The following is a 13443-nucleotide window of genomic DNA, read 5'->3' on the forward strand; positions in this document are numbered from 1 at the left end:
TTGATCATAAGGATAACTAGCATTGAAACAAAGAGACTTTACATCTACTGTATTAACTCTGTAGGCAATAATTTAAACAAAACTGCTGATAGTTTTGTAGGATGGACAGGATATTTTTTTTCCTCCTCCCCAAATACCACTGTGGTAAGAGCAACGTGCTGCTGTGTTGATACACCAGGGTCCCATTTTTTTCCCCATCCACTTTAATCCATCTCTGGAACATTGCTTTATGTACAAACAGAAGTAATCAACCCTACTCAGGGCTACCATGAAGGCAAGTTCATCCCAGTTGCCCGCAGCTGCTCCTCTGTTATGCAGATTTTGAACACAACACCAATACGCAAGAAGAACTTCCGTAGCACAGCTCGAAGCTCAGGAATCAGGTCAAACTGCATGATTTCACACAAGTATGGATAGTATGTTGAAGCATGTGCCCTAAACTATCAAAGAAAATACGAAAAAAGTCCATTATTCTCTCTTACTGTAAGGAAGTTGACACATCCATGTGTATGGTAACTTGTTAAAACACAAGGTCTCACCCAACACAAGGCCTCCCTGGATGGCTAAATGGCCTTGAAGACCAGTGTTTTCTGCAGCAGCCTTAGCAGATGCCTATAGGAAACCATACACAGAGCATGCATTTGGCTTTTCTTCCCTAAAATAGAGTTGGACTGTTTTGTGGTTCAGGGATTCCTCAGGCTAGAGGTATTGTAGGCTACTTGTAAAAACCCCTCCTGACAAGCACAGGCCCATCCTTTTCTTGCACACTGTGCTTTTGTATGAAAGCTCTGCAGTAATTCTATCAGTATTTCTACACAACTGTGAATTCCATGGATGCGGTCCAATTTTTACAATGTAGAATGCTTGCAAAAAATGGAGCTGTACAAGTGCTGTGTTTCAAGGAAACTACACACTATGTGACTAAGCCCACTAGCCACCCTGCAATACAGATAATAAAGACTGATTTCAACAGAAGCAGAAGTTAAAATACCTGAATTCAGAGGTGACTTCCAGCCTGTTCTTACCTTTTCATCACTGATTTTTAGTGTTTTTGTTAAAAGCAACAGCAAGAGATTAGTCCAAGCTTCTCTGTGGCTTTCTGAGTTCACAGTAATGAAATATGCCAGGGCCTCACTGCATACACTGGAGAGATGACAATTCAGACAAACCATAAAGAAAACCCACAGAAAGTTTTTGTAACATGCAGTTTGTCCTCTCAGTGTATTTTGTTTTCAAGGAAGATGCATTTCCATGGGAAATTTTTCAATTACATGCAACCACTTAAATTATACAAATTTGCCTTGATGATTTTTCTCTTTACAGTAGTTGTTACAGATAACAGAATTGTAATAGTTTTCATGTTGTCAACAAAGAACCATGGAGTAAGAGGTGGAAGAGTCTGACTTTCCTCATAAACACTCTGTAGTTAAAGTGGTGTCAAAGCTCTAAACTGTATTTCCTGATCCTTACTTTGGGGCAGCTTAGGCAAGAGCAACACGAAAGAGTTCTCCCTCCAAAACTAGACTAGCTTTAATAAAGATCTGCAGAGCTCAGCAGCATGGATTAAAGAGGGATTACTACTGTATTAATACATTTTTGGCCCTTGCTGTAGGCTGTCAACACAAGGTACAAACTGTACCACTTCTTATGGCTTTTTTGGTGGCACTATTTTAATTAAAGTAGGAAAGAAACCTCCCTTTTTACACACTAAAAGATTTATTGTGTCCATAGATGCTGCTAAATTAAAATGCTACTGAAATCCACTGCATTAGTGCCAACTGCAAGTTTAAGAGTTCTTTACATTTGTTTAGAGATCAGTACTCTGAACTGTCATGCACCAACAACCCACTTCTCAAATAAAGGGGACCCCAATATATTTTATATTTATTTACCATTATTTTCTATATTTCCCTAAGTTCCAGGTATCCAGCAGCTTATACTGCACTCTGTTTAGATTACTGTAACCTACTATACTTCTAAATATAATTTTTTACTCAGATGTGCATCTGAGTAAATTCCTTTACCACTTTTGTTACAGAAAGTTTGTCAATCAAGAAGGTGTTTCATTTAATCTAAGTGTATTGCGTCCTTATTGCTAAATTAACTTTTAATCATGAGTGGCCACCCATCCATTCACCTTTTGTATACTCTGCTCAGCAATTAAAAATGGGACAGCGGTACCCACGGATGCAGCATGCTGGCTGCACACAACACCCCAGAACTCAACCTGCTTCTCTCACCTGAGCAGCCGTTGCTGGATGGCATCCCAGGACTCTCGGCGGTTTTCATCCACATACATTCGGAAGAGTATCCTCAAGCAACAAGCCAAGCTGCTGGTCTCTTGTTTTAAGAGGTTGGGTTTGGATTTGCCCTTGAACCCTAGAAATCAGTTATACATAGGGAGAGAAGGAACATTCATATTTGTAGTTACTAGTCAAGAGGTAAAAGTTTATCAGCAATACCTCCACTAGTGAGCAGTAACCATTTCTTGTCCAGATCATGTTTTCTCCCCCTTGATTTTCACTGAGGCCAAATTTATTTATAAAGTTATTTAACTACAGTAGTACCAACTGTGTAGCTCCACTTTAATAAAAAACCCACGTAGTTTTGCAAACAGAATTATTCAGGTCACCAGGAAGGAGACAAGTAATAGAAGCATGCAACACTGTCAGATCAACTACAGAGATTACTGCAGTGTTATAAGTTTGTATCTCAATTGCTGAAGCTATAAATGGAGCTCAGTATTTGCATCAAACTAAAAATGAAAGCTTTACCTGCTCTCCATAACACAGTTCGTTGTTCATAATTTGAATTAAAGGCTTTTGAAAATGAATGAGATTCCTGCAGACAGTCTAGTAACTTAAAGAGGTGATGTGAAGACATGTATTTATACATTCCTTGATCTTCTGTGTCAATGTGGATATCTGCATCCAATGCATCTCGCTAAGGTGGGGAGGAAGGGAGATATAAGCTTAAGACTTTGATACTTCACAAATCATATCCCACCAACTCCAGATTCCATTTTTAGATACAAGTGAAGTATTAGTCCAATACAACAAAGCAGAATGGTTCTGTCAAGTATCAGAGTTGCACTCTTTTCAGTAGGATACTTTAAAAGAGAGAAGTTATCTTCTACCCTAGTTATTGATAAGAAAAAAATAATAATCAAGAACAAGGGAAGAACCTCCTTTATTAAGGCATAAAGAAGTCACAGCAATACAATATAGAGCATTTCCTCTCCTCTAGAAGCTGACTCAGTAGGTCTGCTGAATTCTGAACACCAAAATGAACCACAAAAATAGTGCAAGTTTAAAAGTTGCACAGCACAGAAATTCCCCATCTTTGGCCAATGTCAAGTTTCATTACAGTTGGTTAATATTAGCTAATAACTAATTTCATTAGGAATTTAACTACGCTGTCTGCAAAACAGTACTTGAATGCACTAGCTCAAATGTCTAGCTTAGGGCTTTATTAACATAGCGAAGAAAAAGTCACCTTGCACTATTCCCTAGAATCAGAATTTTCAGGGACAAGGACCTCTCTGAGGCAGTTAATGAGTTAAATCTTGACCATTAACCTTGCTAAAGTTCAACTTCTGCATCTCCTCCTGTGTAAACACCTAGAGACTAAGCAAAGCCTCAACTGTGGCTAAATGAAGATGCACAGAGTAAACAACAGAAAAGAATGCTTGACCCAAACCAAAAATATTCTTGATGTGTATGCATTTATTATTATGCTGAGAGTTAGAAAAAGGAAGAAACTATATACTCTATTTTGTAAACACTTCAGAGCATTGGATAAGTCTGTACTGCCGCAACAAGGTTAGAAATTAGTCTGATGGTACCTGAGCTGCAGCCATGTGCTCAGCATCTTCCTTCTTGCTTGTTGCTGGATAGAACACTATGTTATCGATGGTCTGTATCAACTCCAGCTGTACCACACACTTTATAAGGAGGCCAGCAAATAGTTTCTGGTCTAATTAAATGAAGCAACACAAGATTCAGAAGCGAACTTAAACAATTCACTTAAAGGGGCTAGCAAAACTCTTCATTACTATTAGGCATTTTGGTATTCAGTGAACCTGTGAATTATCTCAGAGAAAGTTTCTCTGCAAGGCATAAACACAAGCTGTAAAGATGCACCCCAAGTTTAAATTCCCCAAAACTTCACCTACAGAATTACAGAAGTGGAGTAAAAGTGGCTATAAAAGTTCATGTAATAAACCTGAACATTTTCCTTACTTGTATAAGGACCACTTTTCCAGCTGTCATCTGTTGGATTTGAAAATTGACTTTGTCCTCTTTCTGAAGCATTTTTATCCATGCTGCTTAAAGACCTTTGATCTAGGTCTAAATCCTAGAAAAGAATGCAGAACAATTCTGGCAATCCATAACACTAACTACCATCAGCTATCAGTTTTCATATTACTTCACTAACCTTCAATTCAAAGGCTTCCTGTATCCATTTTTTATCTTATTTTACAATGACACCAAATACACACCAATGTTGATTCCAGTATTTGTTGCCAACTGTATTTACTACAATAAAATATTTTGAAAGCTACCCTAACAAAAAACCCTGTTAGTTTCTTAAACTGAATTAACACTTACCAAGGGTTTTTCAGATGAATCTTCATCCATTCCTGCAGGCCTCCATGTCAGCAAGCTTCACACAGTAAAAAAACCAAAATAGGTAAATATTGTTTCTCTGGAATCAGGAATTAGTATGAGAATGAAGTTTATTAACTTACACATGAGGAATAGTAGTTTTGAAGATTTCCAGCATACAATTGCATGTCTGGCCCCAGACTTCAGGGCTGAATTTCTGTCCATTGAGTATTACCAGGTTTTCTAGGCAGTTTGTACCTGATCGAGCCAACTGCTCATTATCTGTTAAAGAAATATTCCATATTTATCAGCTTCTACAATTTCAATGAAAAAACAAACATTCACTATTACTGCTCCATTAAACATTTTTATCAATATTCGGAAATGCATGGTGTCTTAGGCCAAAACCTACTTATAAACTACATTTCAATTATATCAAGTTTAAGAACCAACTGAACTAAAAAAAGTACTGAACTAAAAAAAATAGACTTCATGAGATTGAAAACCAAACAGGGAAGACAAAGGACTGGAGAGAAGCAGTAAGGAAGTATACAGTGAGACGAAGGAGAAGCACCAATCAGAAAATTAAGATTTCCTGCAAGGTAGTTGCCCCCCCACATTCCATGATAGCAATATACAGGATTTCAGGCATATGAGATGCAGTCTAAACAAAAACAGATTCTAAAGAAAGTCTTATCTAAAAGTACTATATGCTTGAGAAGAGGTGGAAGGGAGGATGGCAGAAGAAAAAAGAAAAAAAAATGGAAAAATCAAAATGCATACATTAATAGATGTGTGTAAATAAATTAGGTATTTAATCCATGCAGTCAAAAGCAGAAAAGTTGTTGGCAGATGATTAACACAATCCTTTAAAAGCTTTTGCTCTGTCACAATGGCATCATAAACTCATTATTAACAGATTAGCAGTAAAGATGCCTAACTGATAAATAAGAGTGATGCTCCAAGATTTAAGATAGCGCATCCACCTATTACACATTGTCCTAATGACAGATTTATTCTTCCCAAATTCAGTCAGCTTTCCCCTTCTCAAGTAAAGAGAATTTAAGAAATACATAAATCAAAAGATACAAGCAAATAAGCTACCTTGTTTTACACACCAGTGTAACTGTGCAAGTATGTCAGGAAGAAGGATCTCATTTAAAGCTTCATAAAACTGTGTAAATACATCACAGATTGCATAAAGTGCATGGTTGCATGTAGTGGTCATCCATTCAGATTTCTATAAGAAAAAATGAAAAGTCTTGGTTTGTTTGTGGGTGCTTCTGTGGTAAGAGTACTTGGCTTATGCACAGCTTTTCAACACAGGACACAGCCTCTGAGGAGAGAACATAGATACAACTCCAAGACATCACTGCTGCTGCTGTCTTCTCAGAAGCATTTAGTTGGCCACAGGAATACTGATCAGAAAACTATACATTTTTACAACAAGTTGTGAATATTCTCCTTGAAAATACTCAGACAGACAGAACAGGCAGATAGGTCACTGGGCAAAATGACAAGTTTAGTACATACCACAGAATACAACAACATATCGTTATGTTTGGGGCTGTAGGGGGTGGAAATACACTGACTAGGCAAACAATACAAACTGCTGCCTTGACTGTTGGAGTTCTTAAACGAAACAACTCAACTTTTTCTGGATTTTTGTTTTTACCTCTGTCTGTTGTTCAGGGAGTTTCATATTATCAAAAATCCGAAACACAATTCTGAACAGATCTTGCCACCAGTGCTTTTCAAAGGTATGACCATAACTCTTCATTATTTCAAACATCACTGTTAAACCTCTATAAACAAACCCAAACAAATAAAAGAAAATATGTTAAAATGCATATCTGTGATCTCTTCATTAACTGAATAATAATTTAAAAAACCCAAAATAAAAGCTTGATTACCTTGTCCGAACATCTAATTTGCAACGATTGATGATACAAGAAAGTTCAAATAAAATGGGAAACCATCCTCTGACCCACACTCTGTCCCCAGGAGCAACATTCATGTCATCACTTGTGTATTCTCTTAATACCTTGGAGGTGAGCAGGAAAAAAGAGACTTTTAAAAAAACCAAATAATCTCAGAAATATTTAAATCTGACAGATTTAGATGCTGTTAGTGGCACGCACACACTTATTAGTCTTAGTTCTTACTGTTAACACTCAAATCCTGTAAAATATGAGTATAAATCTGAGACAACTATTTGTGAATATACTGGAAGAAAAAAAGTAAAACAGATTTAAGTATTTACTTTTCATAAGTTCTGCTAAAAGTTGCACAGGCTTGCACTTTAGGAAGCAAGTTGAACAGTGACAGACAACAATTATATAAATGTAGGTAATAAGGGATTGTAAGTTTGGCATGTACCAGTTCTATACTTTTCTGGCATACTGGATGCAGCATGTACACCCTGCAATTGGAACATGCACCTGCAATTGAATTACAGGCTCTTTTCAGCAAAATTGTTATATTAAGTATTTACAGAGTAGACTGATGTGGAAAAATATGCATGTTTGCAACCAATTTAACTAGACATTAGTGCAGAACTAGTATTCCAGGTCATCCTAACACTATAGGAAAAAGGGGCTATTTAATTCAGTTATTTCCAATTTGGACTGATGAGGTTTAATTTTTTTTTATTAGCCCTAGTTTACTGCTTACATAAAACCAAGATGACTCCTAATTCTGAATAAGCTGAATAATTTGCTGCTGGGAGACTGAAGTTTGAGTATGAAAACCATTTCTTAGTTACAAGATTAGTCTCAGTTTAACAGTAGAAGACAGTGTAAGAATACACAAAGGGAAAAATTAAAAGAAAATACCTGTGGTCTTTCTGAAACATATTTTGCACAGTATCGAATAAGTCTGATGGCCTCCATGCTGGTGTCCGGAAATGCAACATTACAGGCAAATTCAGAAAGACATTTTACTGCATCCTGAAATGAGTCAATTGCTGCTGGAAAGTGCTGTTGGAAAATGTTTGCTGTGAAGAACAAACAAATACACTTTAAAAAATTTACTGATATGGAAATCCGTAGATAAATTGGCATTGATGTACAGATACCAGTGACTGGTAGTGTATCACTACGGAATGGACAAGCATGAAAAGACCAGATCATCTAGATGAAATAGGGTTCTCTCTCTTCCCTTACATTCTTCCCCATTCCACTTCAACACCAAAATTTGCCAGCGTCATATTTTCTCATGTTGGATAATTACCTATTTTATAATTTAGGATTATTTTACAGCTTCTTACATGGTTCAGTTTCCTCCCACAGGATATGCAAACCATAACTCTTAAAATATTTTGATATAATAGGAATAAAGCTTGATGTTAATTTCCCAGCTTTTAACAAAGTTACCTAAATGTATGTAAATTATCTAACTTGTAATTATTTATATTCTGTAGCAAGAAAGTAAAAAGCAGTTAGATTTCAGACTTAAGGAACAGACTAAATACAAAACAAACCCAATGTGTACAAGCTGTTGAAGAAACTGCAGCTCCCAAGATCTATGTAATTCAAAAGTTAGCAAAAAGAGCTGTGTCACTATTTGCATTTATTACTACTGTCCACAGCTTTTTGTCCATGTGCTGCTTAATGAAAAGAGGGTAGTTTTGGGACATTTACAAAAGCTATGCTCAATAATTAATGCCACTACAGAAATGCTGGAGTTGGTTGTCTTCTCTTGAAATCGGCAACAGTGTGTTGTTCAAATACACTTCTAGAGCAGGTGAGCTGTTTGAAGCAAACTCTACAAGCAATCACCAATCAGAATCTGAAGCTTTCTGATTCCTACCATATGATACTGAACTAGCAGGGAAGTTCATTAAATGCATTGATTAATCCAAAACAACTTATTGTGACAGATGGGGCAACATACAAACTTATTAAAGCTATTCCAGACTTGAGGAGGTCTATAGCAGCATAACTACATCTAGTTTTTCCTGTCTGTAGCAGTTGGAAAACTGCAAGTAAGACCTAGCTGCAGAGTTTAAACAGCCTGACTGCAAGATCTTGTGTTTATTTACCTGTAAATACAAGAGTCTTATTCAGATAGGCCTTTGAACCAGAATCACAGCAGCTAAAAAAATTCGGGTGCTTGAATCTGTCAAACATTACTTACTAACTATGTGTGCTGTAGTCTGGAAGGCCAGCTCTACAATATTCCCATCATGGTCTGATGCTGCTTGATGAAAGACTGCAAAGATATTCTTCCAGCCTGAACGAATATTACCAGCTTGAGAGTTCACCATCTGAGCAATGCAGCGGATCACCATGTCCCGAATAGTTGGAGATCTTAAAGCAAAAATCAAACGAAAGCAAGACTTGCACAAGTGGCACCATTTTACACTGGCACAAAGTGACTGCCACTGCACACAACAGTTTGACCCACACCAAGCAACATCTTTAAGTAGGACTATAGCAAGCTAAAACAGAAACTGCAGTGCATCACACCTGTTTTTCTTCATAATATGCTCAAAAGGCCTTAGGAAGTCTTTCTGGAAGCGGAAGTTGGCTAACTCTCCCTTCTCAAGAAATTTCATAGACAGCTGCCTTAATGAGTCCACTGCAAAGATGGCAACATCTTCATTAGGGTTACATCCAACCTAGAAGAAAAGCATGTTTTCAAACACCAGCTAAAGTATTACTTATATGAGTAACAAACTCAGTATTCAAGTTTTGTGTCTGTCCACTAAAAATGGCTTGCACATTCTAGTTTTCAGATATTTAGAAGACAGGGGATTACTTTTGGAAAGGGCTCTCACAGTCATTTGATCCAATTAAAGAGACGCATGGATTTTCCGTGTAACAAGTGTAGAATTATAATAGCCAGCTAGACACTAAAATAATACTAATAAAAAAAAATCTTAAAGTTAAAAAAACCGCACCCAAACATGGTAAAGTTTCGTAAGGAAAACAACTTTGTCGTTTCAGGATCATCCATGTATATTTTAGAGGAAAACTAACTTGGCATTTGGTTAGAAAGACAGTGGCATACAGAAAAATTACAAATACAAAATTGTATAATGAAGTGATGTAACATAATTCCCATAAATGTTCCCATGTTTATTTATACACTTTAGATTTTTAAATAGGTGCTTCCTTTAGGCGCCTTAATGGATTTTAAATATCACAACCTACACCACTAAGAAAATAAAAGTAAAAACCTGATTAAAGAATTCCTGCTATTTATGTATGTTCTGTAACTTGGTTTTAAAAATACCTTATTGAAGTGATCTCCAATCACATGCCAGATCCTTGACCACTGCAGCCTAATGCGATTCATGTTGTAATATGAGATCTCCACTATCTTTTGCAGGCTGAACATGCGTGGGTGGTGGGGGGAAGCCAGCTCATCCATGGACACAGCACACAGCCATCTCACAAAGTCAACTGAACATTAAAAGAGTCCTGTAAGTTCAAGATAGTACAGTGCAAGAGTTCCTGTAACCCCCCAAACAGTCAGCATACATACCTATCGCATTTCCATCCAGCCTAGTTGATCCGGTAAATATCCTACGGAACAAATAAACGAGTTGCAGTTTTAGCTGCACATCCACAAGAGTCAATCACACATCTTAGTGCTGTAGGCAAATGTCAGCACATCTCTTGGAAGTACTTCACAATCCTCCATGCCTTGAACTCTGCAACTGTTTTATTCTTACTCCTTGGCAGCAGTTCCTGCCCTTGTCTTGGTCTAAGCACCCTCTTCCATGCTACAAGTCAGTCTACTAAGCTCCTGCCCACTGCAGGAACAGGCACAGGCTGAATTTTATCCAGGCCAAGTTGTGCTGGAACACTCCCTTGGGTGACAGTACATTAGAATTCATAGGGAAAATAAAGAGACATTAAGAAAGCTTTGCTGCAAGACTTCACTGGATGCCAGCCACCTGCTTGATCTTTACACAATTCAAGAGTAAGTTGTGGCCATCAAAACAGAGGACTGAAAGACTGTGGATGCACCATTGTCTCCTTTTCCCCATCAGAGTCTTGAGAGGAGTTTAGACCACTGATAGTGGTTAATTTAGAACACTGCTCAGTGGAGAATGTTTCCAAACCTTTCAGACTTTGATATGTTTGACATTTGTTGCAAGACATACAACAAGTCTGTGTATGATTCTACAGACTTGCCCAGTAGTTCCAGTATAAAAAAGTATTAAGAAGTCCCCTTTCAACATATGGTTTATGACAGAAGCATCTCTTTAGACAACATCTTTTCCCCAGAACGAGATTATATTCTCAGTACCTGTCTACTGCTACAACTACACTTTGTGAGCTGGTCTCTCCCACTGACTCCTGAATGCTCGCCATGTGCCGTTTATCAGCTCCACTCCCAACGAGGTTACCTGCAATAAACCCCATTAAAAACCAGTATTTAGCATCATGAAATTGCTACTTTATATTAACTGCAACTATATATAAGTAGACATCGAAAAGTGACTACTGATTCCCATTAGCTTGTCATCTATATAGAGCAGATGGTGCCCTTGCCAGATCTGTGCCAGATTTTTACAAAATTAAACATCCAGTAAGAGGGATGGCTTTTTTCCCTTAGGGCATTGTGTTTTGACCATCATGTTTATTAAGTTAACATGACATAATGCTGTTAATAAGATTGGAAATGATAAAACATTGTTTTAAAATATGAACTCTAAGTCAGATACAAGTAGTTATATGCTGGGCATTGTACTGTAATATTCAGCATCATCATGTATAGCATCAACTCCAGAGTATTTTCCAATTAAAAGGTTTCCTTGACAGTTTTCCAAAGATTAGGACAACTTTCCTTGTCCCTCTAACATCTAGCTTAAAATAGAAACTGGAACAGCATGCCCAGCATGTAGATATAAGAAACTCCTTTGAAAAACCAGTTAAAGATCTACAAATTCCTGAAGAGAAACAGTTTCTGTTTTACTATTTAAAAAAACAAAAAGAGCATAAAAAGAAACTATAATACTGGTAACAAAACCTTGACTTAATAAGTATGGTAAAACAGCTTTGGCAACAATATATTCTAACAAATAAATCTGAAGGAGCTTTGTTAAATAGTTTAACCCAATTGCAAAGTTAGAACAGAACTGGTAATCACAAATACATCTTGAAATATATGGGTTTATTATTTTAAGTTTCATTAATCCAATATAGCTTCCTCTGGAAGCAAGTAAATATATTTGAATATCTTATAACACTGAGCTTTATTTACATGTGCATCTCTGAAGTCCAAGATGTTTAGTCTTACCTAATCCCAGGCCCATAAACTCTTCCCCTCCAGAGGAATAGCCTTTAATGCTTCCTTCCCTTTCACGCCCAGAGCCAGATAAATACCGAGTTTTCACTCCTGTTCCTATAAGTTGTGCTAGTTCCAGCTGGCTAATACATTTCAAGATCTAAAAGCAAAAATATTTAAACACTGTGGTTCAGGACACTGTCATATTTTATTCCTAACATATATTTATATTTAATATTCATAGCCTTTCCAGGTTCTCTAACCTTTAAAACAATTTTGACAACAGGAGGAGTTTTGGTAGCTGAAACATGACTAATAAAACTGGAAATCAAGTTGAGTGATTCATTCAGGATCACCCACTGCCATGAATCATTCCAACACACAAAAAAAATAAAACAGTACCCAAAAATCTAACTTGGAGCTGTAACTACTAGGGGAAACCTTTGTATTTCTCATAGCATCAGCTTCCAAAACTATAAATAACTTGAAGTTGACCTTCTAGAGAGTGCATTGTTCCAAAGAGATGAAAAGACCGAATTATTGCAGTGACCACTTTGAGTAACAATGTTCCAACATACAGTGAAAATGCCAAAATTGTGCCTTGCCAACAAAGAATTGACTCTCTCTTCTTTCTTATTTCCCTACTGCAACATCCCTCAGACTTGCTCAAGTGTTTGTGAGCGTGTGCTGTAAGCCAGGTCTAAGTCATTTGTCAGCTTGTGTACCTTTTGGCTCATGCTATCATATAGCCAAAGCCTGAAGCCAGAGAACATAATGCATCAGGAGTGCCCCTTTTATCAGCAGCAGAGATTTAGATCTGATTATAAAGCTCCTGGAAAATATGCATTAAGAAAACATATATGGTCCTGATAGCCTATCCTTATTATTGCCCACCAAGTTATTTTAGCCCTAGTTTTTAATGTAATCATGGTGTAAATGTTGCCAAACACTGCACTGCACAGACAAGTCTGGGCCTATAAGCTAGATTATTTTTGCTTACATGAAGAAGAATACAACAGTTTCTGTGCAGAATTCTCTAAAGTCAAATGAGATTTCTCATAAGGTTTTAATTCCAAATCAAAAGCACCCACAAAAACAGAGTATTCACCGTACAGTATTTATAGGGTCTGCCAAAAAAAATGCAGTGCATTATTTTATACACACACACATATATGTAAGAAACTCCGTTAACAAAATAATGCACTTCATCCACATTTTGAAGAGGTTTGATGCATGCTGGGTGCTAAGTGCAGCTACTAAAGACTGAAAGTAGCATAATAACTAAATCCTGCAAGTTTTCAGAAGGACAACATAGTTGCAGTATTTAATAAAAAATGTACCTCATGCCAAGAGTTTCCAAGATAGTTGCCATCTGTGTGAGCAACTGTAATAAGTGTCTTAATGGTATCGATGTTCTTCTGTTTCATTTCTGTGATGCTGGAACTGGCAGTCAACAAGGAAAAACGAGCAAGAGCCTGTACGTAAGCATCTCGTTCGAGCTGCAAGACAGAGAATCAAGCATCATAATCAAATTCCTGAAGAGCTAGAGAAAGCCACTTGCCCACAAGCCTACACCACTTTCCTCCTATCTATT

The 13443-nt window shown here is 37.1% G+C and overlaps 1 protein-coding gene across 1 annotated transcript in view; it reads right to left on the bottom strand.

Annotated features, from left to right (window-relative positions):
* Positions 1–263: 263 nt before the first annotated feature.
* Positions 264–13443, bottom strand: part of ARFGEF2 (ADP-ribosylation factor guanine nucleotide-exchange factor 2 (brefeldin A-inhibited)) — a 27600-nt gene continuing 14420 nt past the window's right edge. The window contains exons 21-39 of the mRNA XM_009998769.1: positions 13190–13348; positions 11862–12009; positions 10869–10968; positions 10098–10138; positions 9846–10015; positions 9077–9228; positions 8745–8917; positions 7442–7602; positions 6521–6651; positions 6283–6412; positions 5712–5847; positions 4751–4889; positions 4611–4665; positions 4242–4356; positions 3845–3975; positions 2775–2943; positions 2241–2379; positions 1026–1143; positions 264–440 (exon numbers count right to left, since the gene is read on the bottom strand). Of these exons, the coding sequence (XP_009997071.1) occupies positions 264–440; positions 1026–1143; positions 2241–2379; positions 2775–2943; positions 3845–3975; positions 4242–4356; positions 4611–4665; positions 4751–4889; positions 5712–5847; positions 6283–6412; positions 6521–6651; positions 7442–7602; positions 8745–8917; positions 9077–9228; positions 9846–10015; positions 10098–10138; positions 10869–10968; positions 11862–12009; positions 13190–13348 (2544 nt within the window). The remainder of the gene's footprint in view (positions 441–1025; positions 1144–2240; positions 2380–2774; positions 2944–3844; positions 3976–4241; positions 4357–4610; positions 4666–4750; positions 4890–5711; positions 5848–6282; positions 6413–6520; positions 6652–7441; positions 7603–8744; positions 8918–9076; positions 9229–9845; positions 10016–10097; positions 10139–10868; positions 10969–11861; positions 12010–13189; positions 13349–13443) is intronic.

Source organism: Chaetura pelagica, unplaced genomic scaffold, assembly GCF_000747805.2.
Source record: "Chaetura pelagica isolate M959 unplaced genomic scaffold, ChaPel_1.0 scaffold275, whole genome shotgun sequence".
In the NCBI taxonomy this organism is placed as follows: Eukaryota; Metazoa; Chordata; class Aves; order Apodiformes; family Apodidae; genus Chaetura; species Chaetura pelagica.